This window comes from Melanostigma gelatinosum, assembly GCF_949748355.1.
Source record: "Melanostigma gelatinosum genome assembly, chromosome: 6".
Classification (NCBI taxonomy): Eukaryota; Metazoa; Chordata; class Actinopteri; order Perciformes; family Zoarcidae; genus Melanostigma; species Melanostigma gelatinosum.
Genome location: NC_136639.1, coordinates 8,352,947 through 8,379,693, shown reverse-complemented (window position 1 = coordinate 8,379,693; position 26,747 = coordinate 8,352,947). Strand labels below are relative to the sequence as shown.

The window sequence follows — 26,747 nt, the reverse complement described above, 5'->3', positions numbered from 1 at the left end:
AGAAGTAGTCGGAATATAAAAAACTATTCTCAACGTTTTACAATTCTTCTCTTCACTTCAATAGAAAATAGACACGTTAAGTGACAACAACAGTCACCATAATCTGATTTGAATTGTATGTTAGACTGCTGTCCTTATTCTTTTTTTGTTAATCTATTTAATGTTTTAATTGCCTAATATGTTACCTTTGAGTCACCTCAAAACACACTCACAGGCAGGCGAAAATAGAGATAGAGAGAGAGAGAGAGAGAGAGCGAGAGAGAGAGAGGGCGCATGCGCGCGCGAGAGAGCGAGAGCGAGAGAGAGAGAGAGAGAGCGAGAGAGAGAGAGAGAGAGAGAGAGAGCGAGAGCGAGAGAGAGAGAGAGAGAGCGAGAGAGAGAGAGAGAGAGAGAGAGAGAGAGAGAGAGAGAGAGAGAGAGAGAGAGAGAGAAACGAGAAAGACAGGGCGCGCGAGAGACTGCTGCGTTTTCTATACAGGCACTTTCATGGGCAGCTCATCGCCTCTAAATAAAGGTCCTTCAAGCCGGCGCATGTTTTGTATCCTCTCCTCTCAAAGCTTCTGACAACTGCCCGAATCACCGATGTGTCACTGAAATGGTATTTTCTGAAGTTTTATTGAAGCTTATTTTTTACTGATCTGTCACAACTCTACCCAGCGATAACGCCTATCACGTAAAGACAAGGTGTACGCGGTGTTTGTAGTTGGTAGTTGCTAGCTTGTTGCTAACCCTCTTGGAAACAACATGAGACTGGCAACTTAAGCTAACGTTAATGAATTATATTCATACCTTTTCTGCTTTCAGCCAAGCATTTACGTCCATGCTCTTGCTTCAGAATAGTAACGTTAACTAATGAACATGCAGCCAACAAGAGCTAGCAAACAAGTCCAATAAAAGACCACGTTAATGTGTAAAATGCTTGAGTTAGAACTTAACCTAAGGGCTGCATGCACTTACAAGTTTAGCTAAAAAGTAAGTGCTGCTTGTGGATCAAATCAAATGTGATGGCTCTCACCATTATTAAAGTCAGTGAGGTACATATATGTGCGTAGGGTTAGTTACTCTTTAGTGTGACCGTTTATAGATAAGCTCATGAGATGTCTTGGATGTAGCTGTAACCATCATTTATTTTGGAAGAAAGTGAGTGTGGGAAAAGTCAGAGTAGATACAAAACAATTACTGTATTTGTTAACATTAGATGAAGTATTACAATTAAGCATATTAAGACATTTTAGCTATTTTCTCTTGAACTTCTGCACTCACTGTTAATGAAGAAGGCTGGCACACATATCCTACGATCTGTCTGTCATGTGTATTTAGTTATAAATATTTTCTATGATGATTAATATTAATTTATATTATCCATCATATTCAAAAACCCAATTTTAAGGTGGATGTATCCACTCTATCGTTTTGGTTGTAAAATTGATCATAGAGCTCCTATGTCCATCTTCCAGTGTCTCCCATGATAATGCACAAATGCTTCCTTAGAGTTGTAATAGTAATATTTTCTGTACAGGAGTTTTTTTTAAATTTGGTATGAGAGTTCTGGCTAAACTCCAGAAAGTAAACAGAGACTTTTTACTTTGTACAAATAGTTAGCACTCTGTCAAACATTTCACCATCCATTACTTAGTCTTGATGCAGTCACTCATCACACCCCTGAAGATGACTAACAGTTGTAACACTGGGGGGGATGTGCTGCTCGACAAAGTGTAACATCTCGTTGTTTTCCGTGTGCTTCGTCTCCTGCTGCCTGAAGTCTTATTGAGATTATGGCACAATACACTTTTACTTGTGTTCATATTTTAGCTGTATGGACAAAATCCCTGTTGGTCCGAAGCCCATCACACCTGTATAATGTTTTGAGATGTATGATGATGATGATGACGACACTTGAGCTGTCGACTCTCTTGTGTCTCTTTATCCTATGGAGGAAATTGGTGATAATGCAAACAGATAAGACTCCTGGTACCTGTTGACCACAGTCAGGACCTCCTAAAACTGGACCCTCTGACACAGTGCTCCATCAGTGCCTGCCTCAATGACAACCACAAGGCATTGAGCTCTTATCTGCAATGGCCCCTGCTTAGCATTCACGCCATTCACGCGAACAATGCCACCTCTTCCCGCTCAGTGGATCTGTGACTGACAGTGGGTGTTGGTGCACTTGTGTCTGACTTCAACCTCAATGTGACGCTGGTCTGTTTATCCAGTCCAGATAACCCCCACCAAGACACAATAAAGGGCGTGTGTCTTCCTCGCCACTTCCCATGTTGTTTGTCTAACTGGACTTTTATAATGGACCTCGTTCTCTATTTGGCACGTTGGTTTCCTCCTCAGAAGGATCTGTATTAGTTGGGGGAGGGTCAGGGCAGAAAGGCTGACTGATGATCATAGAGCCAGCTCACTGACCAGCTAGCGAAGTGGAAGTGGCCCCTTGGCGAGAAGGTGAAAAGCAGGGAAACCGCAGATAAGACCGTTGCCTGTGATATAGCATGACTAATAGCTGAGGTATGATGTAGCAGCAATGGCCGGATTTGAGGTCTTTCAAAAGATTTTACAGAAAATAAATACTATTGGTGTGAAAGGTTATAAAGTTGGCTTGTCATTGGAAGGTCTATCTCGAATGCAGCTTTTGAGTTATGTGTAATCTACTGCAGTTTTCATCATGCAGCTCAGATCTCATATTTGATGAGGCTGATATCCACAGGGGATCTCGGGATCCCATGCCTCCATAATGGCCCCTGTGAAGCAGGGGGCATGATAAAGCTACGATAATAAACCCCTGTGATCAGTATAGCCCTCCCTCCCTGCTCTTATTTATGAATGGCAGAATTTGATAAGGGGGCAGCTTAGGTGGGTAGCTGCCGATCACATGATACCAGCACTAAAGAGCCAAGCGAGGAATGTGGACAGGACTCCTCACCTCTCGTCAAAAAAAAAAAACTTTGATGCCCCATATCATAACGAATACCCTCTCCCACCCTTCCCTCCCCAAGCCCTCATATGTCCAGCAATGTCGAGGAGGGGAACGGGTGCTGCAGTCGGGATGGACAGGGAGGGGGGGGCATAGATAGTGGCTGCGTTTGATCTGAAGGTCGCCAGCCCCTTGCTGGTGTTGAGAGATCCTTGGCATACGAAGCTGGCTCTTATTTAATAACATGAAGGGGAAGCGGACCTTTCTCTCATAATTAGGCCTAATTACCCAGTAGGTGTGGACAGACGGCCCAAGAAGAGACAAACTGCCTTTATCCATGGACTTAGAGTCAGATTACCCCGGAGCTGTCTTATCTGTTACAGGGCCAGCAGGAGCCTCAATCCTCCTCTCCTGCCTCTTCCCACTGGCTCCCATATCCAGCTCAGGTATAGTAATCAGTCAGGCTGCTTTATTACGCCCTGTCCAAGACACACAGGTTTAATTAGGCCTAGCTAGTTCCTGAGATTTTCCTGTGGACATGTTTAATAAGACAGTTCATTGACCTATTGGGTATTTGTTATCTATTGCTCAATCACTATATGAAAGCTCTTTAGGTTCATTAAAGCATTTTGGAGACCTAAATAGAACAAGTTCCTCGTCCTTGAGGATCACATCGGCTCCAGCTACTTACTGCCGCTTCTCCAGCAAGTATCCTTGCATTCACTAGCGGCGCCATTTAAGCTTGACAAGTGACCGGCTTGACTGTTTGCTCGACTGCCTCTCTCTGTTAGCGAGGAACAATTTAAGGGTCCTCGCAGATAGATTAGAGTGACATCCTGGCACCTTCTTGTTTGTCTACGGTATCTGTCTCCCCCTTCCTGTGCTGCCTGCATGTTTGTATTTGGGTTTGTGGGTGACTGACTTGCAGCCACCACAACAGACCCATTGTTGTGGGCAACTCAGATTCACTGGAAATGCTGACGCCTGGAAAACAGAAGGAACAATCCAACCGAGGAAGTAGTGGCAGGGGAAAGTGGCCATTTTACTCCTCTTTTAGATACTAGTTTGGTTATACATAGCCCCCAACTGTTGTCTGTGATTGACAGTGAGCTGTGATTGCCATTGGAAAGTCCTCCAGCCACTGGTCTTGGGACAATGAAACCAGACAGTTTCAGGCTGCTGGGTCTGTGACTCATAGCTTCATGCAGGCCTGCTGCAAGAGGACAAGGGACGCTTAATCCACCTGTTACCAGAGTGAGCCTCACCTTGTCACACACTCTCACAGTCACAGGACTCTGGCTCAGGAATGCAGTGTTACCCATCCATTCGCAGCTTAACTGAGAGACCCTCACAAAAAACACTTGACGTTTTTTGCCATTTTGTTCATACCGCACAATTAAAAGTTTGGACAGTTGTCAGCTGATGGGTTTCCTGCTGATTTAGTTCAGAGACATGAGTGACACCTAATGGTCAATATCTTGTACAAACAGCCACGTGCTTTGAAATACTCCAAATATATAATCCAAATGTCTGTTTCTTGATCATTTTACATATTTGGATGGACGTTAGTGCGACCTTTTCCATAGTTAGCATGGAACAAAAAGCTCCAATGCAAGCATGCAGTGTGTCTCCCTATAATGGTAAACTGATGAGCTGATGGTAAGACTGTGTTCTTTTGAGTCCATCAGACTGCAGCGTTATGGCCTTAATTAGGCAGGCTGGTCCGGGGTCTCTGTCTCTCCGCTTCACAGATTCACATGGACAATTTAACCACTAACCTCCTGAACTGAGTTGCTCCTGAATGCCTCAGGCTCCAGTTTCAGCATCTACTGATTGCAGGGAGCAAGGGTTATGATAAGTAAAAGTGGAGTATGTGTGTGTGTGTATGTGCGTGTGCGTGTGCGTGCGCTCATTAACTCAGAAGGCCTAAAACATGAAGTTACCCATATTGTGCTGTAATACTTTTTGGGGGATCTGCTTGTCTGTTCAATACGAAGCTTTAGTCAGCAGGCAGTTAGCTTAGCATAAACACTGAAAACAGGGCTGTTTCTTGGCGTAGAGCAGAGACTTCCTGGAGTCTGCTAGTTGTTTTTTTGTACAGATTAATTCAAATATATATATGGTAGGTTAACTGGTAGGTTAATTGTTCATTTGTATTTAACTGGGTGCTCGTTTTAAAAAGGCATTGTCAAGTCATTGTTTCCCGTAACACTGAGAAAGTGGTGCACGTCATCTTGGAATAAACATTGTCTCATTAAAATAAACTGACGATGCTGCCTGGCATAGACAGGTTAAAGACACCTGTCATTCTCAACACTATAAGCTGAATTTAGATGGATAGATGGATATTAGATATCGAAAGTCAATCACTAAGAGTCACTCACATGTGAATGTACTGCAATTTAATGTTGACTCATCATTTCCTTGCAGCATACCTGCGGTCGGTTGGGTTTCCTCAGCAGCCCAGCCAGACAGCGGCCGTTGATCACAGGAGGAGTGAGGAGCATGAATCTCCATCTGTTTACTGTAATTAAGCTGTCAGGAGTTGTGATTCATGACGTATTGAGTAAGAGAGGCGTTATCAGGTAGTCTAGAAGGAGGAAGACGGAGAGAGCGAGAGAGAGAGAGAGAGCCACAGGGATTGTAGCTACTAACAATAGAGCAAATGCAGACGGTGCATTAAACACAACTGTCTGCTCTGTGAGAGAGAACGGCTTCAAGGCAAAATGGAGCTGCTCTCCGACGATCTTTGCTCAGTGATTGTGCAAAAACAAAATGAGATTACTACTTTTCTGATGCATGTCGATTTTAGGCCTACTTTTAATTTTCATGGTAACCGTTGAACAGTGTCGTTGGAGACAAACTGTCGGGAACTCAAAAGTGCATTTTTCACAGAAAACTCATCTCTCAGCTCAATTTTCTTGTTGTCTGTTTCGGTGGGTGTCCTGACACAGGTTCACGGCCTCCTTGCAGCCATACATTGATTGCATGACCCAGGGATGTTTCATCCTGCTCCGTCCCCCATCTACACCCTGAGGGGGGCTGGCGGGCCCCTCAACACCCTCCATTTTAGCTGCCACGGAGGGGACACTCCCCTCCTGTTTTCTGGGTGAGTCATTTATCTCAACATTATATATTCTGTCTCTTCACCTTCCTCAAACAGTGAAGATTGTTTGTTTATCTAAAGTATAGAAGTAGATACCAAGCCAGCTAATCACGATTCACTTAAAATATTAAAACAGGCACAGATTTTGGAGGTTCAAGAGCAGCTATTAAAGCTCCACGCACCAACATTTTAAATATTATAAGCAAAGAGCAAATGTTGCCGATTTTGGTATTTTCTGTTGAGTTGTAGGTGAGAGCAGATCAATGATGAGTCATATTTTGTGTCATACAAACAACCTACTACTCAGCATTCTGTTTGGCTTTCCAGGTCAGGGAAGGGTGCCATCCATATGTGGAACCTGAACACCAGGAGAGCTGAGAAGATTGTAGAAGGTCATTCTGGTAGCTCGGTGATCTGGGTCAGCACACTGCAGGAGACAGATGCCCTCATCAGGTGAGGACCGTTGAGATGTCTTACTCGTCCTTCCCTCACTGTTTCTGTCGGAGCATTTGGACATTTAAGATATTATTTATTCTTTCGATGATGTTGACTTCAGATTTGATGGTTTTCTTTTCAACTAAGCTTTGAAACACATTTGTTGAGATGAAACATGTTTTGAAACATGCAAAGAACTGCAGCTTTTGTCTGTTTTCGTTCTTTCCATTGGTGGAGCAGCCAGGGACGGGACATGCAGGTCTGTCTGTGGGATCTGAGCGAAGGTCGTAGTGAGGTGATGGACTCTGTGTGGACCGGCAGTGTTGGGTTCTGCCAGTGCTCCGTGCTGGAGATGAGCCCTGGGACGCGCCTGCTGGCCTTCGCTGGACAACAGACAGAAGAGGTCAGACATCAGGAATAGTAATAGTAATAATAATAGTAATAACTCCAAATAGTCTTTAGGTTTGGATGCTACTGTGAATGTGTCTGTGTGTTTTATCCCGTTTACAAATTCATAACTAATCCATTTTATACCCTCCTTCTCTCCCAGTGCATGCTGGGATGTGCTCTAGTCCCCTGCAACCTCGAAAAGAATAAGTGCAAAAAAAGAATAAGTGCAAAAAAACCCGGGATTTTAGTATTTCCTGTGGATTTTGCTCTGCAATGTATAGATTAATGGCTTATGATAATATAAATACAATACATAGTCATGCTTATTTGTTACATTTTTATCATGTGTACTGTTTTAGTTTTTGATTCAGACTAAGGACAGACGGTTAGAAATGGATACATTCTACATAATACCATTGATAAATTACTTTTCATGCTTTTAAGGTTTGTTTGTCTCTAAATATTTAAGGAGGGATTTCTGGGATTTCCAGATCAAAGTTTCCAATGGCACATGTTGTCCTATATTCAGCGGAAACATCCTTGAATTTAGGTGTGAGGTGGGATGGTTAATTGGTTACAGACTGATGAGAATCAAAAATGCCAACCTGTGTGAACCTGAGCAGACTTGCTCTTGCCAGTTTGCTGAGTTGACTTTAAGTGTTCACACATATTTGTGGCTTATAGTACCGTTTAGTAGGTTCGTGGAAAAAAGGCAATAGTTTGTCACATCAAAGCCCTGTCATCTTTTCCTATTACCACACTGTGATCATTTGCAAGTGTTCTGATCTATACATATGAAATGGCTTTCATTCAATCAGGTGGCCGACGTAATACTTTTAGCCGATCTTCAATGAAGGTGTCGAGAGTCAACGTGATGTGAGCATGCCGTTTGCAGCCAGGACTTGCAGACGGCAATCACAACAGCACCATTCACAAACCGGCATTTATGTCATGAGTCAGCAGACACGTAGCAAGAATAGGAACTTAATACCAGCCTCCAGCTTAATGTCAGTTAATTTTGGCTGTGGCTATTAACATGCCATTTAGTGAATCTGTTTGTCTAAAACACCTCTCCATAGTGGCTGTTTTTAATCTTCAACTGGTGGATTAAAAAGGGAATTTTGTGTGGATTGAGGCAGGATGGGGAGAGGTCAGCCAGCGATTCAGCCATTTTTTATTGCCTCTAGATTCATGTTACTTGCTCTGCTGTGGAGGAGCCATACTTGAAAGGGACAGAGCAGTCACCTGATCCAGCCAAACGTGCCTCTGCTAACCCCAGTCCAGCAGGCCAGGCATCAGGGCGCCTGTGACTCCCAGCACCTCAATAATGCTATTGTCCCAACAGACACAGACAGACAGAAACACACACACCCATACAAGTTAGACTAAAACAGGCCGCAGCCTATTTTGTCATTTGGTCTCCCCACCCCATTCCACAGACATAACTGACCACGACAGATGCTTATCATGTACCCGCAAATAAAACACCCACATAAATGAATTCCCTCAAGAAACAATACATATGCACTTGCCACAAATCATGCACAATGGTGTGATTTAGTGCCATGTGCAAAATGCAGGTAGGTCAATAAGAACTTCCTATTTCAGGTGGTTTTACTGTTTACTGCTCACAGTGAGATTCCTGGCAGCGAGATTCCTGGCGGCAGAAACATTAATTTATAGTGTGGGTGTTTTATTTGTGGGCACTGGGATGCCACACAAGAACAGTGAGCACCTGAGGCACAGAGAAGTCCTTAAAGGCCCTCTTTGTCAGGCACGCAAAGGTAAACACGCAGGACAGATGTGACCTAGCGCTAAAATACAGATGGCTCCCTTAAAGGGCTGTTTAATCTGAGGCCTAATGAGGATGAATATGCGGATCATCAGCGCGGAAGAAGCCCGAAGGAATGAGTTTTGGTACTGATGTGTGGTACACGCATACAAAGGCACACACTTTATCATTAGCTTCATTAGGCTGTGTATTTTATCAGAATCAGTGCCAATGTGTGCAGGAAAACACCATTCATGTCACGGGGTCGGGCTTTAGCAGGATTTATTATAGACAGTGGGGCGGCCGCTCTGCTCTGATGGATGGTACTGTACTGCTGGTTGGAGGCACTCTGATCTGCGGAAGTCCTGAAGCACAATGACAGATGCAGATTGCTGCTTCATTTGAATTCAGAAGACAAACAAATCATGACTTGGCAGACAGCTTGTAGAGATATATATATATATATATATATATATATATATATATATATATATATATATATTATTATTTTAGTTCTAATGTTTCTATTATTGAGACCCTGTTACATTTACACACACAAGATATATATATATACACATACATACACACACACACATACACACACACACACATACATACACACACTGGCAATTTGTGTGTGTAAATGTAACAGGGTCTCAACAATAGAAACAGAACTAAAATAATGAAAACATAAATGAAAACAAAAACACATTTAGATATATTGGATAAACTCCAATAACTGATCAGTTTGTTTTAGCCTTAAAACGAAACCACCGGAGAGTATTAGCATGATACAAGTTACCCAAATTAAAGCTGTGCCAAACAGAATAGCATGTTGTTGGACTACAGAGGTCTGGTAAGCTCACTTTTTCCAAACGCCACACCGCTAATTTTCAAACTTGTAGTCTTCTGCACTAACCTCAAGTGTTGCCTCAAGTGATGTCATTTGAAGCAATTTATCAGACTTCACACAGCTCTCTCTGGAGTCACAAAATACTTTAAAGGTTCTCTGTACAACATTCAGAACGAACATTAATGTCGCCACTTCCCCTCCAGGTTAACACTGTTAGCTCTGTTGCCATTGTTTGCACTGTTAGCTCTGTTAGCTCTGTTGCCATTGTTTGCACTGTTAGCTCTGTTAGCTCTGTTGCCGTTGTTTGCACTGTTAGCGATTGTAGCACCGTTAGCTGGCTCAGCTCAGCTGTCACCATGTTAAGAGCCGTATGGAGGCAATAAATATGCTTTGAATTTTTTCTTTGATGTGTAAAATTGATGGGGCTCTTCTCTAATGTTAGCATGCTAACATGCTAAACTAAGATAACAACATTGGTAAACATTATGCCTGTTAATCATCAGCATGTTAGCATTGTCATTGTTAGCATGCATTTAGCTCAAAGCACTGCTGTGTCTAAGTACTGTACAGCCTTACAGAGCTAGCAGAATGAATGAATGTAGAATGGGGATGTGAACAGGTCAGCTATCTCGAGTGTGTCTTAAGTTGTAATCATCTTGTGTTTCCTTCAGATCAAGATCATTGAACTACCCAGCAAGACCCCAGTCTGCACCCTGGTACCAGACGCTAAGCTGGGGATGGTCATGTGTATCAAATTGTGGCAGGTAAGCACCAGGCAGTCAAATATATTTTCATCAAAAGTTCTTGCAGTGTTTTTAACTTAACGGCAAAAAAGTAGCACTGTCCCGCGACTACTACATCTCATGTTCAACTAGTTGCGCTTGGTGGCCATTCTCTTACATTTAAAACAAGGAGGAAAGGAAAGGTACCTTTTCTCTACATACCTGCTTTTTTTCTGGTTGGCCATCAGCCCATGACGAGACACAATAACAAGTCAAAAAAAAGTCAACAAAAAGGCACATGAGAGACGTGGCCCATAATTTACAGCCCAACAACTGTCATGGGCCATTTTTCCCAAGCGTTTCTTCTCAGCTGGCACTGAGTCCCAACACTGTAATTAGAGCGTTTGGAAGGGCTGTGGGGTTCACAGCCATATATCAGCCTGCAGCTGCACATCCAATCTGATCCGAGCAACAAAAAAAAAAGAAGTTGCTTTCTGTTTTGTAAATGCTGTCGAAAAAGTTAAATTTTCCAGCCATTCAGGAGACCCTGTAATTATTTTCATGGCTAATTATTAACTCTTTGAGTTTGGGGCTTTGGGGGACGGGGTGGGTTTTTAGATTTATGCAAGATGTTTTTAGTACATTTTATGGGCTGTACAGTTTACAGGCAACATAAATCAAAACACAGCTTATCATTTTGAAGCCAGGGTGAGTCGAGTTGCTGGCCCGTGCACATTCAGTATTCCTGTAATACAAATCAGAGATAATGTATTTTAGTATGTTATCTATAAAAGCCACGAAGCTGACATTGTGTTTGGGAAATTATTATAGAGACAACTGGACAAGTTAGTCTCACAATGCATGCTGACATTGTTTTTCTTTTCCCCTTTGATTCCACTGTTACACCCACCTTTCATCATCTGATTTATGAACTAATGCTGGTTCAGCGTTGAGTGCCAGGAAACGTAATGATCAATTATATCATGATAAATTATATAATATCATTGTAATACAGCGCAGGCAGCTGTCTGACTTCAAAGCCGAAGGGCTTAGGTGATTCTAAATCATCCCGGTCTGATTCCTTTCAAGGCTGAGGCATGTTCATCAGCTACACTGACTGAGCGACTCAAGGGGTCCAAGCAGTGGGAAGTGACTGAAAACCCACTCTGTGTGTGCGTTTGTGAGTGCGTGTAAAACTGCTTTCTCTCACACACACACACACGCACACACACACACACACACACACACACAGAGTCTTGAAACTACCCACACATTTTGTCTGCCAGTCATAAGAAAAATGCTCACTTGTCTTTCACTTCAAATGCTCATACGCTACCCGCTGTTTCCTGAACCTCACACAGCAGGAGGCAACAGCTGAAACCGTCATCCTCTCTCTCCACCCTGTCTCTCTCCATCACACACACACCAGGATGAAGCCACTGGCAATTATCTCCTCTCTATCTTTCCTCTCACCATCTCTCCCTCTTTTCTTCCCACCGTTGAGGCGAGAAGTGATTATCCTCCATTATTTCCGAGATGAACTCACCAACAGATTTATTGTCGGCCTTTAAGCCCTCTCTGCTGGAGTTTATGGAAAAAGATTAAATGCAGTGTTAAACTGCGTTTTCTCCTCAGATCACCTTCCCTTTTGCAAAATCCCACCCAGCCCTTAGTTCATGTGCTGTCTAAAAGGTGACAGAGCTTACTGTCTATTTTCTCTGAATCTGATTGGCTGGGAAGTGCTGAAGCACTTACGTGGCGGTAGAAAGTACCTCCACATGTGGGACTGCCGTGTGCGGGGCTCTGGCCAGGGGGAAAGTATTGATGTATGATGTGCAAGGCTTTTAATGTGAACAGAGGCTGGCGGGGAAAAGGAAATGTTCCTATACAGATATCCATCACTCTCAGCTCATCACCTCGCTGCCTAGTTGCTATGACATCATGGTGGACCGGGTCTGAAACCAGAGGAAACGATTGGTTCCTTATGTTGAAGCAGTGCCGGCCTCAGGCCTGTGGCGGCCACATCAGCAAAACAGGCTGTTGTCCTCTGGGTTGTTCATAATAAGGAAATTACATACAAGTGTTTGTGGAATATACAATACATTCAGGATATCCTGTTTTCCTGGCCAGATGTTACACATCCATCCTAGAAATGGAATATCAAATTAAATGACACATCCTTTAAAATTGAATAGATACAATATGATAAATATTCACATATCCAGTAATGTATAATGCAACACATGGCAGTTAGCAAGCTAGCCTTGAGACGAGGATTTGAGCAGGATGTATTCGTGGATGCCTGTTAATGTTTTTGTTATTTGTTCCAACACATATTAGAGTACCGGTACTTACAAAAAAAAAAAAAAAAAGTTGACGTGCAAAACATTTGTGACGGGAGGATTAAATCAAAACACAAATTTACATTTATCGTGACTCTTCTTGAGGACATGTTGATGATCTAAATGGACCAAAGGGGTCGGAACCAACTGCTTGAGTGACCACCAGACTAGACAAACATTAATACAGTAATACAATATATAATTTTCATGAATACGGAAAATTACATACACTGAAAAAAAAGACTTTTTGGCCCTGTAATTATTACCTCGATTATTTTTGTAAATTTTACAAGAAATTATCATTCCAGTGCTTTTACTTTAAAATATCACCTTTTATTTAATGTTTTACTTGGTGTGTGTTTGTAATTATGTATCCTCATTTTTACAAGTACATTGTAATCATTCACACTAAGTAATATCTACTAAACTACTGTATTGAATGCACTACCTGACACAACAAAGTAAATTGTACTTGGGTAATACAAGTGAAACCTGGCAACATACAGCGCGTACTCAGGGAGTGACGTCAGAGGAGATTTAGCGCTTTTTTCTTCAGCGAAACAATGGAACAGCAGAAACAAGGACGGCAGCGGTTCACCTGAGGAGAGGAACTTCATGGATGGGAGCCATTGGGGTAGGTTAAATGTTTAAAATGTTCAGCTCTTTCACCAGAGGGGTGCTATGACTTTTCATATTTCCAACCTTTAAACTTTTTGAATTATTCAGCTTTTTGCAATTTGTTTTTGAATTGGATATCTATTTTCAACAATGTTTTTGCGATTAATTTCAGTTTTCAGCATTCCAACGCATTTTCAGCAGGAAATGCTTTTTCTAGTTACTACTCTACGTTGCTGTTGAGCCTTCGGTCAAGTCTGTGTTTGAGTTGTGAACACTGAAGACGAGCGAACTGGTCAGTTTAGCGTGCTAGCTGGTTAGGCTATCATGCTAGCTAACTTGGGACAGCATTACAGACATGGCTCACTGCGCTACATTTTGTGGACATGTTTTTAGTGGTTTTGGTCGCGATTTTACAGGGTTCTCCCTTGAAAAGTTGTTGGCCTGGGGACACGGTGCTCGACCGGCTGCGGCCCGTCGACGAGGGGGAGGGGGAATTACTTCGGTTTTGTGAAGCCCACTTCTGCCACACAGGTGCTTTGCTGTGCTGAGTCACGCACACAGCGCGCTTTCTCGGACATCCTCAAGTCCAGCCGAGGTCGAATGAGGGAAATGTGACAAGACAGGGAATCATAGCTGAGCAGTAACAAGCACACTCTGGTCATGTGCTAAAATATATCCCATACGTGGTGGAATTAGTGACTTCAGAGCGAGTCTAATACACTTAACATTATTTTGTCACTATCATATTCTGACATATTTTTACAGGAACTTATATTTCTGTCATCAGTTTTAAACTTGTCTCTTATGTCGCTATCCAATGCGGTGTCCTTGATGATGAAGGCTGTGGGCATGAAACACGGTTCCAGTACTGTGTTGAGTTAGTGCCACATATCAACATGACCAGGCCTGCTGTGTAGCTCAGTATTAACGTCATGGTGACTTGTTTATGTGGGGATAAAACATGCTATCGATATGAAGATTTAAGCCAAATTCAGATTTAATGTTGTGTGTTCATGTTTTAACAGAATTTCTCAATATATTTCACAGAATATTAAAGGACGTTCACTCTCAGCAAGTTGACATCAACAGTTGACGCAAGGTAAAATCAACTAAGTTAGTACTGTTATAGTTTAACTTGACATATACATTTGAAGTCGTAGTTTGTGTTGCTGCTCAATAGTACATTATTCTGGCAGGACTACTGCATTAATTGTTTTAGCAAGGTACCTCATCTTGATCATGTTGTTTTTTATTGTCCTTTGTTTCAGATCAATGAGGAGTTCAGAAGAATAACCACAGTTCATCTGGAGCGAACCTTTTTGTCGAAATTGGACAATTGCACCACCAACTTTCTGGTTTCCCCCACTATTGTCCTTTTTTGAGAACGCATCAGACTCGAAGACGTAAAAATGAACATTAGTACATTTGAAAGGCTTGCCTTCTGCTCATGGGCTTCATCTATGTGTATCTAAGTGTAGTCAAGCAATACCTATCGTTTCAAATTAAAAGTGTTTGTTAAATGACTAAGCGTTTGTGTCCTTAAATTTGTTATTGGCAGCACTGATTTAGAAATGTTTTGTCTGGCAATGCCAACCAGATTATATATGTTGGTGTTGGTGTGTGTCGGTCAGCAGTGACCTCTTTCACAGTTCACAAGTAAAGCTGCTGCAGTTTAAAAGAAGATGTTTCATGTTTTGTAGAAGCCTTATGTTAAGACAATTTTATTAAATAACAGCAGCCCAGTTTAGAAAATGCAACAGTCACATTTGAATAGTTGTGTAGAGAAGTAGTAGATAAAAGATATATTGTGTAAATATTACTTAATATTTCTCAACAGAAAAAGTAAAGAAAGCTAGTTAAATATACACCTAATTGATTTCCACTGGGGTTTTGTAATTAGATCCAAAGGTAGCCTGAGTAAAGATTACTATAAAAGGCTAAGTACATTTTATGTCTAAGGGAGAAATGTGCAAGTAAAAGTTACTTGCATATTTTGGATAAAAAACAATTCTTACTAGTAAGTAAACTTAACTTGAGAATTCCTGAGTAAAAATTACTCACAATTTCTGCGTGCAAATTGTTACCTAGCTTTTTTTCAAGTAAATGTTACTTTTTTTTTTTTTCAGTGTAGGACAACATGACTATTAACAAGTTGGAGCCCAACTAGTTGCCGATCTAGAAACGACCCGGTGTCATTTCTCTTCTGCCTCTTCAGCCGGCTTCCATCCATCTGTCTTTCTAGCTGTTCTATGGTGATGAATCTCCTCCCGGAGCCCCAGCCCCACTCCAGCAGAGAGCCCTCTTGTAGAAAAGGCCTTTGGAGGATATAATGAATTAGGTGTCTACCCAGGGTTCCCCGACCTCCGACCCATGACATCATCAATCAAGGCGGTCCTACGCTTAAGTGAAACGGTGGGCCCCAAGCCTGGAACGCTTAGCCCGGGCCCTGCCGGCAAGCAGCGGCCACTGATTTTCACTTGTTTTTATTTGTTTTCATAATCCCTTCGTGTTCGTCCTCGCTGATGTGTTTGGAAGGAATACACGACTCTGTCTATAATTTGTTTAAAGCTGAAAGAAGAGAAATATAGAGCGTTAAGTGAGAAGAGGACTTGAAGATGGATGAAAAGATGGCAGACATAGCCCCCCTCGCACATATGGAAAACATTTCTTTCCCTCCTCACTTCTGCAGGGCACAGTGCTTTTGCTGGGGGCCCTGATGGTATTTTAAAGCAAAGGCACGAGTCAGGACAAAGTATATGTCTGCGCTGTGCATTCATAAGTCTTCTGAAATGTATTCCGTCGCTCTACAGGCCACGGTCTTTAAGCTGGGAAAAGTTGAATTGTTGTTTGGATAACACTCCAGCCATACATGGATGCTTGGTACGTCCACTACCGTCTCCATATATACTGTATGTGCACAGAAGAATTTTGGGAATTCGGTAAAACGGGACAGAGGTTTGAGCTCACCAGTTGTTCCTCTCGCCATCTATTTATCCATTCCTCCTCTCTTCTCTCGCCTTCACTCCTTCCTTTCTTCCCTGCAGCAATGCAAAGATATATGAAGCCCCAGTTTGTGTCAGTTAACCTTTATGTTCTCCTTCACAGAGGTGATTTACAATCTGTGGCTTCCAACAGTTTGAAGGCACAGCTTCTTCATTGTTTTTGAATTGTATACTCTTTACTCTTCTCTTGATATATACATACAACTTTCTGTATACATTTTGTGTAAGGGGAAGGTTGCTCTCTTTATATTTAACAGAGGTAATCGGGTTTAGGTTTTACATTTGTGCACCTGGTTTTATTTCATGTGATTTGAAAGATTTACTCTGATGATTTCACCAGTTGTAAACATTGCAGCTGGATCTGAAATGTCCTGGGTTGACATGGGGATGAAGCACGACTGTTGTGTGTTTTTTGTACATGTGTTTGTTTTAGTATGTGAGCAAGTATAATGTGTTTTGAGTTGAAACTAGTTAGTTATTTAGTTTATTAATCAATCAGTCGATCAGCAGAAAATGAGTTCATATGAACAGATCGTTGTTGTAATATCAAGCTAAACATTCTCTGGTTCCAGCTTCTTCAGTGCTTCTTTGTTTTCTTTCATTGTAAATTGATTTTTTTTGGGACACAAGAAGCAATCTGAAATTTTTTGATAATTGAAAAAAATATTTCTTTAATAATCAATAATTAAAATAGTCGTTAGTAAGTATTACATTTTTTTAATTTTTACATATTAAAATAAACAATCAAAAATAATCTCTGTTCAAATTTGGTGTATATAAATCATTATAATGGTATGTATAAAGAAAGTTTAAAGTATACTAAGTCCAAAATACAGATGAAAAAAATAGGTATAGATAAAATATACCCAAAACAATGCACAGTGTGTGTGTGTGTGTGTGTGTAAAATATAATGTATTAGCCATATTTTATTATAGTGATTTTATAATAAATGTCAAATTAAAACACCACACTAATGGCTAATACATTTGGGTTTTAAATGATTTAAATAAGTCAAGTTTTAAGAAGGTTTTGCAGTCTGTTACTGCAGTATATGTGTCAGTGCTGGCAGAGAGTCCTTCGGCTCAGAAATACAGATGAGGAGCAAAGTGAGGAGTGGTGTAATGGAGTGTTGGAAAGAGAGAGCAGCAGCCTGACGAATGGAGCCCACAGCGTCTTTCCGAGTGTCAACAGGAGCTTCCAAAACGATAACCTCTGCTCCGCTCAGCTTCCAGCACTACACGGCGGTTTCTGTGGTTTTCTTTACTCCAGAGATGTCATCTGACATCTTACCTCACATTACTCTTCGTGTTCTCACGTCCCATCTCACCGTCTCTCCTCTTTCTTTATCATCCTCCCTCACTTCCAGCCAGACTCGGGTCAGGGACCACTCCTGGTGGCTGGATACGAGGACGGCTCCCTGCTGCTGTGGGACATAACCCAGAGGTCCATGCTGAGCCAAGCCAAAGCCCATCCTGAGCCCATCATGTGCCTGACCTTTGACATCAAGTGTCTGAGGGGCGTATCTGGCTCCTCTGAGGACAAACTCTCCTCCTGGATGCTGGACAGACAGAACAACCTGCAGGTCAGCAGAGGACAGGCTAAGAGAGAACAGTAGTGTTTTCTAGTCTAGTGTTTCCCAAACGTATGTCTGATGAACCCCCACAGCCCTGTCATATGAACTACTCTACCTCTTCATCCACACCACCCCTCAGGATTTTAGACTGGTATTAAACAATATAAACGATGACAGTTGTCAATACACAGTAAGGTTGGATGAGCACTCCTATGGAGGCCCATTATTCAGTGGATATCCTTACAATAGATTTTGCATACAATTTTAAATATTGTCCACTTGTTCAAGTTTGCATTCGTACTACAACCGTGCAGCGGCCAAAGCTCCACATTGAACCATTCATCCATTACTTTTAGCAAACTATTTCAACCATGTATAAAATCCATTTACCTAACCAGTTTATCCATTACATTAAGTTAACTGTTGCTTACTACTTCTATAGCTTACTTGCTTTTTTTAATTGTATCAGAATACTTTTTTATCAACAAAAAAAAAAAACGATTTTAAATTTTTACGATGTTTGGGTATGCCTTGAGAACTGCAGAATTACCTTCTGGGGTCCAAGTGTCAGTGTCCTGGTTGGGTAACCATTATAATGTCCATTCGGCCTCCTGAAGTGTCCCTGGTTAAGGTCCTGAACTGCTACCTGCTAACTAATTGTTGCACAAGAGCATCTGCTAAATACCAGGAAATATAATAGAAAGGTAATGATGGAGATGGGACGAGAGAAGAGTTGCCTTTCTCTATAGGCTCTCTTGGAAAACATCAGGGGCCAAAGAGGAAGAGGCTCAGTAGGGCTCCGGGGGCCATAAATCAGCTGCCGGTTACACAGCGTTGGCAGGGCCAGGGGCCAAGGGCCGGGCTAGGGCTGTCACTCCAAACTCAAACCACCCACAAACATACACACTGACACAATCACACATCAGGCGTGGATATAAATAGTTCTGGATGACAAACGTATCACGCAAAAAAAAATTCTCACACACATCGGTAAACTTTACAGTAGAGCCCATGCCAGAGCATCTTCTGCCACACCAGAAGAGACACATCAGCTCTGTACCCGAATTCATTTTACATAACAGCCAGCGCTTCAGAGACTTGAACGCCTCATTTGAAGCTGTGTTTTCTCTTGATTTCATGAGCTAAAGGGAACGCTCACATTTTGCAGCCAACCCCCATGAATCAGAGCAGAGGGGGAACCTGAGGCACACATCGTGCACACATCGTACACTCCTGCACAGTGAAGGGGTGTTGTTCTTTCCAAGGCTTTTTACAAATGAATGCTTGAATTAGAAATATTTGCAAAGCCCCATTTTATTTTTTCACCGTAAATATGCGTCTCGAAAAACACTACAAAGGATTTGATTCAATATACCAAAACAGGAGGAGAGTAGTTATTTGGTTTATTTTCCTGAAGCAACAAAATATTGATTCAGCATGTAATCCAGGATGAGGATAACAGGAAAAAAGCACAAGAAGAGGGAAAAGATCCAACAGGGGCTTTTAAATTATCCTGAAGTGCAGCTCAGTGTGACGTCCAGACAGCTATCCTCAGTTCTTCCCACAAAAGTATTTTTGTGTGGCAGCAGTATGGAGACGGCAGGACCTGCCGGGTGGCGGACCCGGGCCCTGGGTCCTGACGGACGACCCGTGAGAGGTAATAAAAATATCAAAACCTCGGAGGCCCCTTAACCAAACAAAAAACACATCTGCAGTAAAGGGAACAGTAGTTCACAGTGGGAGGCTGCAATAAAGGCAGAGGAGGCTATAAGTGCCACAGCATCCCACTTCCCACAAATTACCTCTGCGATACCGTTGAATGTCGTGGAACTGGCTGGCAAGGAAGATCGATGCTTTTCTTGTGAAAAGGAGGAGCAGCTGAATGTGACACAACGCAGCGCCGTTATGATTTAGTGAAGCTGAGGGGCTGTGAAGTGAGCTTATCAAGCCCAGATAAAGACAGACAGCCTTAGGAATGGAGGTTAATGTATTACACATGGCTCCCAGAGGCCTTTATCTCCCGTTTGACCTGGCCAGCCTTGTATCTTTTCATCGTAGTAAGGCATCATCTTCGGCCTTTTTTTCCTCTTTTTCCTTCCAGCGAAACTTTTTTGGGAACGTGTCAGGCTGAGATTCTGAGGGCGTGGGTGTTCGGGGTTTACAAGCTGTTAAGCCAGATGGACATATATTTAGGCGGTCACTCAAATGTATTGACAAGTGCAGTGGCGTGTTCCTCCAGGAGAAAGAAAAAAACGACAGAGGTTGCGGACTGGAGGAAGAGAAAGCAGGTCTCGACAAAAGGAAGGTTAGAGGTGTAAATCAAGCATGGTGACAGCAAGCTGTTTCTGAGACTGATGACAGTTCTCTACAGGTGGGACTCCTGCCCCTCGTCTTCACCACAATGTAAGATATCCCCCCAGCAGTCAGCCAATCCTGATACGACCTTACTTTCAGGTCCAACCTCAGTCTGGTGTAGAACTGACGTATGTATCCGCTACTGTCGTGAAGATTCTCTTCAGCAACCCCTACCACCCCCCCCCCCCCCCCGCTCCTCTTCTCTTTTTTCTGAATGGGACTGCTAGCCTGTTTGACACATCCCTCTCCTGTCAGCCAACGCCAAGCTCTGACAGGCAAGGTGACAAAAGGCTGTAATCTCCCCGCTGCTGAGTGTGATTCAGGGACAGGGTGTGTCAGAAAATACCTGCGAAAAGCCTCCCAGCCGCCACGCTCGAGTGAGTGAGCGATGACGGGACGTTTCAGTAGATGAGCGTGAACGCCAAGATTCGTGCCGAGACGGAGGAGGGAAGACGGGGAGAGAAAAGTGGAGCAAGGCTTGAGTGAGACCTGCCAAGTGAACGCTCCTTTTGAACGGCTCCTCTGTCGGTGAGATGCTACAAAAAGAGAATGCCGAAGTGTGAGCTTGTGTTGGATCTGTCGTAGGGCCTCAAAGAGTCTAGTGGGCCCAGCTGCTGAGCAGAGCTGGTATAGCCTCCTGACAGCTGAGGAAGCTGGCGTTAAGACAGCAAGCCTGCTGTGTGTGTGTGTGTGTGTGTGTGTGTTGGTGAGCTTGCATGCTGTAACACAGGCCAGGAAGGAGTGTTCAAACGAAATGATGAAGAACAAGATGGATTGTGTCTATGATGAGATAGTAAGTCAAGAAGGAAGGGGAAGAAAAATGGGGTGTCGAATAAAATACGCCTTGAGTCCCTGCTTACAGCCGATGGATTTCATTGCAGATGTAGACCTGGTTATTGGCAGCGCTTAAGTCAGAAGCGTTTTCCTTGGTATTCATTCAGCAATGGTGTGGCCCGATAGCAAGAACAACAATACCGCTGCCGGAGAACATGGAACTGAAATGACAGCACAATTTAGACTTTCTTTTAAAGAACAAAGACGAGTTATCCCAACATTAAAGGATGACATATTCATGGTCTGCAAGGAGTTGTCATTTCCATTCTCCATTCATCTCAATTCGTCGATCAGTCATTTAGTCTATAAAATCATCGTGTGTTACGAGAGCCCAAGGGGATGTTTGCTTGTTTTGTCCCACCAATAGTACAAAATAGGAAAAACGCTTCTTTGTTTCCTTGCCAAGTGTTACGTATGTTAGTTTGTTGTTGTCTCTGCCGCGCTCACGTCTCATTGATGAATATGAACAGTGAGCGTAGCTGAACACAAAGACTGGAAACGGGGATCAGGTAGCTTGGCTGTGTCCAAAATGTCAAGCTATTACTTTAGAAAATAACTCAAATTCTGAATCAGTTTTTAAAGTAATTTTCTGTCAATCAACCAATTGACTGTTTCATTGTTCCGACTCTAGTGTCATTCTATATCTAAAAAAAACATGTTTCTTGTGCTGCAGTGTTAATCAGAACATTGTGTGACCAAAACTAATAATACTCTCAGGCAGCAGCCGAAATAGATTTTAATTATTTGTTAATGTGTTGATCATTTTTGTAATTGATTGCTAAAAGAAAATGCATATTGCAATTTTCAAGGTGATGTTTCAAATGTATTTTTTCGCCAACTAACAATCCAACATATATTCTATTTACAATCATTTATAACCATACAAAGCAGCTGAAGCAGCACATTTGTAATTTTTATCAAATATATAACTTGAAACGAATAAATAAATTCCAAAAATTGTTGGTAAATATATGTTGATCAACTAATTAATTAATCATATGAAATATGTGTAAGGTGCTGACCACTTGCAGCTTAAGAACCAACATAGCTGCCATTAATTTTTTTTAAAAACGTTTTTCCTCAACATTTTCATTTTGACTTTCTCAGACTGCAGAAAGTAAAAACAATTAGCCAGCCAGCCCTGCTGAATGACCATAACTACATCATTAGCCATTTACGGCTTACAATTGACCCTTTAATGAAACAAATGCCTTTTCCTGACACAAACTATGGGAAGCAAAACAAACAAAAACAGACACTTAAACCCATCATTATCAGGCCTCTAATGCAGACCAGATGGAGAGAGGTAGGGGCATACCAACTTCTTGAGCGCCAAACAATCTTTTACCCTCCGGGTTTCTTTGTATCGGCGTATCTGGCTTGTTTGGTCTAACCAGCCACACTTACTTTCACACTAGTGGTACCAGCGATGATGGTTTGCTAAACAAAAAACAAAAAAAAATCCCATCACTGCCTGTTCTGAACTTTCTCGCTCTGTTTTGATCAATGACATTCCTCCCTGCCCTCTCTCTCGCTCTCTCTCTCCCCCTTGCATTCCACTTTATCCATTTGGGCTGTGAGTACCTGGCTTATATCTTCCACATGCAGCTTGTGGATGGTTCCTGCCCGGAACAGGAGCATGCAGATAAATTCTCCACCATCCAAGGCCATTATTCTCCCTAGACACAGCTTATGAAGTCAATTATACGCTGTCCAGTTTGATTTCAGCTCCTATATCCAGATGTTTGTGTCCCATCTACAGGTCCAGCAGAGATCCCCAGTCTGCAGGAAGAGCACGTTCGCTCCCCAGGAATGCCCACCTCAGCAGGCCCTTTAGATAGCGATCTTTGCCGTCATTCATTATAATATGTCAGAATGTTGCCCCTTTAGAGAGATTGATACAGCCCTAAGACACTGTCAATGACAGGGAGGGGGAGCTGTGGCTAATCTTTAGCAGGCAGACGTTACAACAGTGTATTTATCGGGTCTCTGCTCCCGCTGACCAGACCTTTCAGTGTGAATGTAATTCACCAGAGGCGCTTAAAGCAACACGGCATCTGCAAACAAGCATTTCAGCGAGAAGGCTCTCTCTCTCTCTCTCTCTCTCTCTCTCTCTCTCTCTCTCTCTCTCTCTCTTCTTGCAAACTGTGACAAAGGTAACTCAAGCCCCGCTTCCAGAATAGACCCCCCCTCACTCCAAACCAAATAGCGGGCCGCAGAGAGATCTACTCGCGGCCCTCGTGCCGTAATGTTTTATGGCCGATGATTGAGTCCCAGGAGTCTCCAGCCAGGTTCAACAAGACGTCCAGCCTCACACTTGGACCTCAGTCATCAGATCAGCTGATAGACTCTCCCTGTCGGTGTTTGTGTTGGCCTCGGTTTCCTAGACGGCAGTGATTAATCGACTTACTGACCTAATTATTGTTTTTGTGTCCTTATTTGCATGAACAATATGTTCATTTGGTTTTCGGTTTCACGAACAATTATCACAAAGAAACTGCTACTCGGCATCCTCGGTGTTGGCAAAGTGTTTGTAATGCGTGTTTCTGCATGCGTATTTGATGCATGGTTCTAACCTGCAAAGACCTGCTAAGATCCTCTTCCTCTTTGTGGTTTTATAGCTCCAGGACGATGTGACCCTGGTCAACCCTGGGGTTTCCCAGCTGTGTGTCAGGGGGGACGGTAAACTTCTGGCTTCAGCGGGCTGGGACCATCGGGTGCGGATATTCGGGTGGAAGAAGCTGCGGCCACTGGCAGTGCTTCAATACCACACTGACATGGTGCTAAGTGTGGCCTTCTCTGACCACCAGGACCCCAGACAAAGGCTGCTGGCTGCTGGATCCAAGGACCATCGGATCAGCCTGTGGTCGATATACAACGAGGGAGCGGACACTGGCTGAGCACATGAGCTCTGGAAGGACATGTGGACTTTTAATCAAATACTTTCTACTGTCCAGTTTCTGTAGTCCAGTTCAGTGGTTTGATAACTGGACAAATGCATTGTTTTGTCATGAATCATGTCCTTACATGGGGTTGGCTTTCACCTTCTGATCACCTCTCTCACCTGAGCTCTTAAGAGCAAGAAAGAAACAGTTAAACAAACTTCACTTATGAACTCTATCAACTCCGTAGGGACGCCTCCACTGCCCCTGCAGAGTTGATTACATTTCTCTGGTGAATAATACAGTAATGATGAAAAAGAAACTAAGTAATTATAGAGGGCGGTTACTGACATGTCCACCATTTGTCCACATCGATATGATTTGAAGCTTAATCACGCACAACGAGCACAGTCGGTTTGTTAACCAGCTAATGTGACTTTATAAGGTTAACACTGCAACCTGCTACAGGATTCATGAAAATAGACACTGGTCAAACACACAGTGTTTAAAAACTGATTTCATTTCGTCCTCATATGAACTAAAATGACATTAGTCAGTTCATGAGTAGCTTACGTTTACAGGCTCATCGTACTATTCTTTCCTCAATAAATCCAAAATGCCATTTATCAAACATTGTGTCCAGTTAACATCATAAATACTGAGGTCAATATGTGAAGTAACATAAGAACTGCACAACTTTGTGAACTCCTGGTTTGGTAGATTTTAGTTTTTTACACAGCGTGTGTCTTGAATAGGATTTCCTTTAATTGTGAGGCCAGTTGAAATATTCTATATATTTCAAATTGTTGATTAGTCATTTGCTGACTTTTTCAGTTTGCTGCAGCCTTTTGTGAGGCTCTGTGCAGCTCTGTTATTGTGTTGACTTATCTGATGGGAGATTTGCTCCGGCGGACCTGAGTTTGAGGCATACAACGCACCTGAGCAGCTATGTAATCTTGTGTTGTTATTCTAGCAGGTCTTAGCTTAACACACAGGCCCCTCCAGCCTGACCTGAGCTGTTTGTCAAACAAGGTTAATCACAGCAGGGGCATGAAGAACAGAGGTCTGTTGGTTTAGTGGTGGTGCTGATCAGCAGATGCTCTCCTTCATCAGCATGAGCTGGTTTTCTTTTCCTCAATTTCCTCTTTGTTAATCATAAAGATCAGGAACTGAAGAAATCATCAGGGTAGACATCAAGCTGATGAATTTCAGATAAGTAAAAAAAGACGTGTTTCAACGTCCTCTGTAAGAGGGATCTGCAGAATTTCCATTTTAGAACAAGACAATTGTTAACATTTACTTTACATGTAATCCAGATGTCTCTGTAAGAAACGGACGTTTGTCATGAACACGGCCACGGTTCTTGTCGTGAAAGTCCCAGAGACAATCGAGAGGTGTTGTTTTTCTGTCCACTGCCTCTAATAATACCTCTGTGAGTCAATGAGCAGCATGGGAGCTCCCCCGTGTTGCAACACTGTACCGAGAGGCCGGGGGCTTCAAACGCTCCACGTTCTGCCTCATGAAGGCTTTGTCTCCTGGGATGACCCCAAAGCTCATCATGCTGTACAGGAAAGGCCTGAGAAATCAAAGAGCCAGACCAGCATAATGGCCACAAATCATTAGTGGACAGAGGAAAGAGAAGGTAATTTGCTCGACAAGCTGCCTCGCGGTGACGTTACTGTCATTGAAAAAAACGTTTTGGTTGATTTTTCTTGCTTGTATTCGAAATCTGTGAGTTGTGTTTTTACTTGAAACTTGTTGAAAACCCGTTATATATTTTTTAAATAAATAGCTGTGGCTCGCTTCTGTTTCCAAATGCCTGGTTTTAACGGCGTGTTTTCCTTGTTCCCTGCCGAGCTCCAGCTATACCTTTTGTGTCTGACCCCCACTAATGACATCTTGCATTCATAACAGCTTCCTAACTCTCCTGTTGGCTTTGAACAAACACAAGAGGTGGCGTGGGCCAGCTTCCGTCCATTCTCTGATAAATCAAATGCTGTGTTCATTGGTGCAGATGTCCGCTGAATGGAGCAGACAGCCACCCGCCGGCCTTAGAAGTGCCCGGTGAGGTGGTGGTGGGACCTCGTAAATCACTTCATAATGGATCATTTAGGAAGTCAATAAATGGACAGGGAGACCGTCTGCACAATAGGGCCCGTGCTTCACTTATCACCTAACGTGTGTCTCCCTTGGCCTTCGAGGTCAGAGGTCAGCCTGGTTTTGGGATAGGACATAATCCTTCGGGTTGTGTTGGTGTGTGTGTGTGTGTGTGTGTGGGGTTGATGCTGTCACTCCCCGAGCCTTTGGGAGTATTCGTTGATACGTAAGTCGTAACACCGAGTCTGATTATTTAGAAAACATAAATGGTTATAAGGAGAATGATCTGAGGAAAATTCTGTATTAGCCAAAACCAATGTTCCGCCTCACGGTTGAGTGGGTTTTATTTATTTTTTAGAATGTGACTTAATACAAACGTATCGAGGCTGTTGCCCAGTGGTGGCGATGTGTTTTGATGTTCTGCATAAAATGTCCGTCAGCAACCTCATGCGCACCATAAGCTGTCGTACCTTTTTGTATCAGGCCAAATATGAAACATGTGTTCTGTTGTTCAGGACCTGGCTCTGATTGGTTTACCGTGGCTTCCCCAGATACGTCAGGCTGGCAGCCGAGACTCTGCAGCAGAAATGTACACAGAGGCGAAGCGAAGGAGCCGAAAGCCCGATATGCCTGTCATAGCAGATGTTCCAGATGCAGCCGAGTGTCAAATGATGCCTCAGGTCGCGTTATCATCCATCCTCTGTCTCCTCATACTTTACTGGCAAGTCTTTGGCACCATTTCTCTCGGAGCCTGAGACATATGGACACATGAATGCAATTGGGCCTAAGCCGGCTGCTCTCTTCCTCGGTGTTAAATGAAGGATACATTGAAATGTTTTGCTGGAA

The 26,747-nt window shown here is 42.8% G+C and overlaps 1 protein-coding gene across 1 annotated transcript; it reads left to right on the top strand.

The window, feature by feature from the left end:
* The first annotated feature begins 543 nt into the window (after positions 1–543).
* On the top strand, positions 544–25,567 carry gnb1l (guanine nucleotide binding protein (G protein), beta polypeptide 1-like). The gene is made up of 7 exons (XM_079271053.1): positions 544–598; positions 5,875–6,029; positions 6,354–6,479; positions 6,702–6,864; positions 10,147–10,239; positions 17,527–17,742; positions 23,544–25,567. The coding sequence occupies exons 2-7, from the start codon at positions 5,920–5,922 to the stop codon at positions 23,820–23,822; spliced, it is 987 nt and encodes a 328-aa protein (XP_079127179.1). The 5' UTR covers positions 544–598; positions 5,875–5,919; the 3' UTR covers positions 23,823–25,567.
* The last annotated feature ends 1,180 nt before the right edge of the window (positions 25,568–26,747 follow it).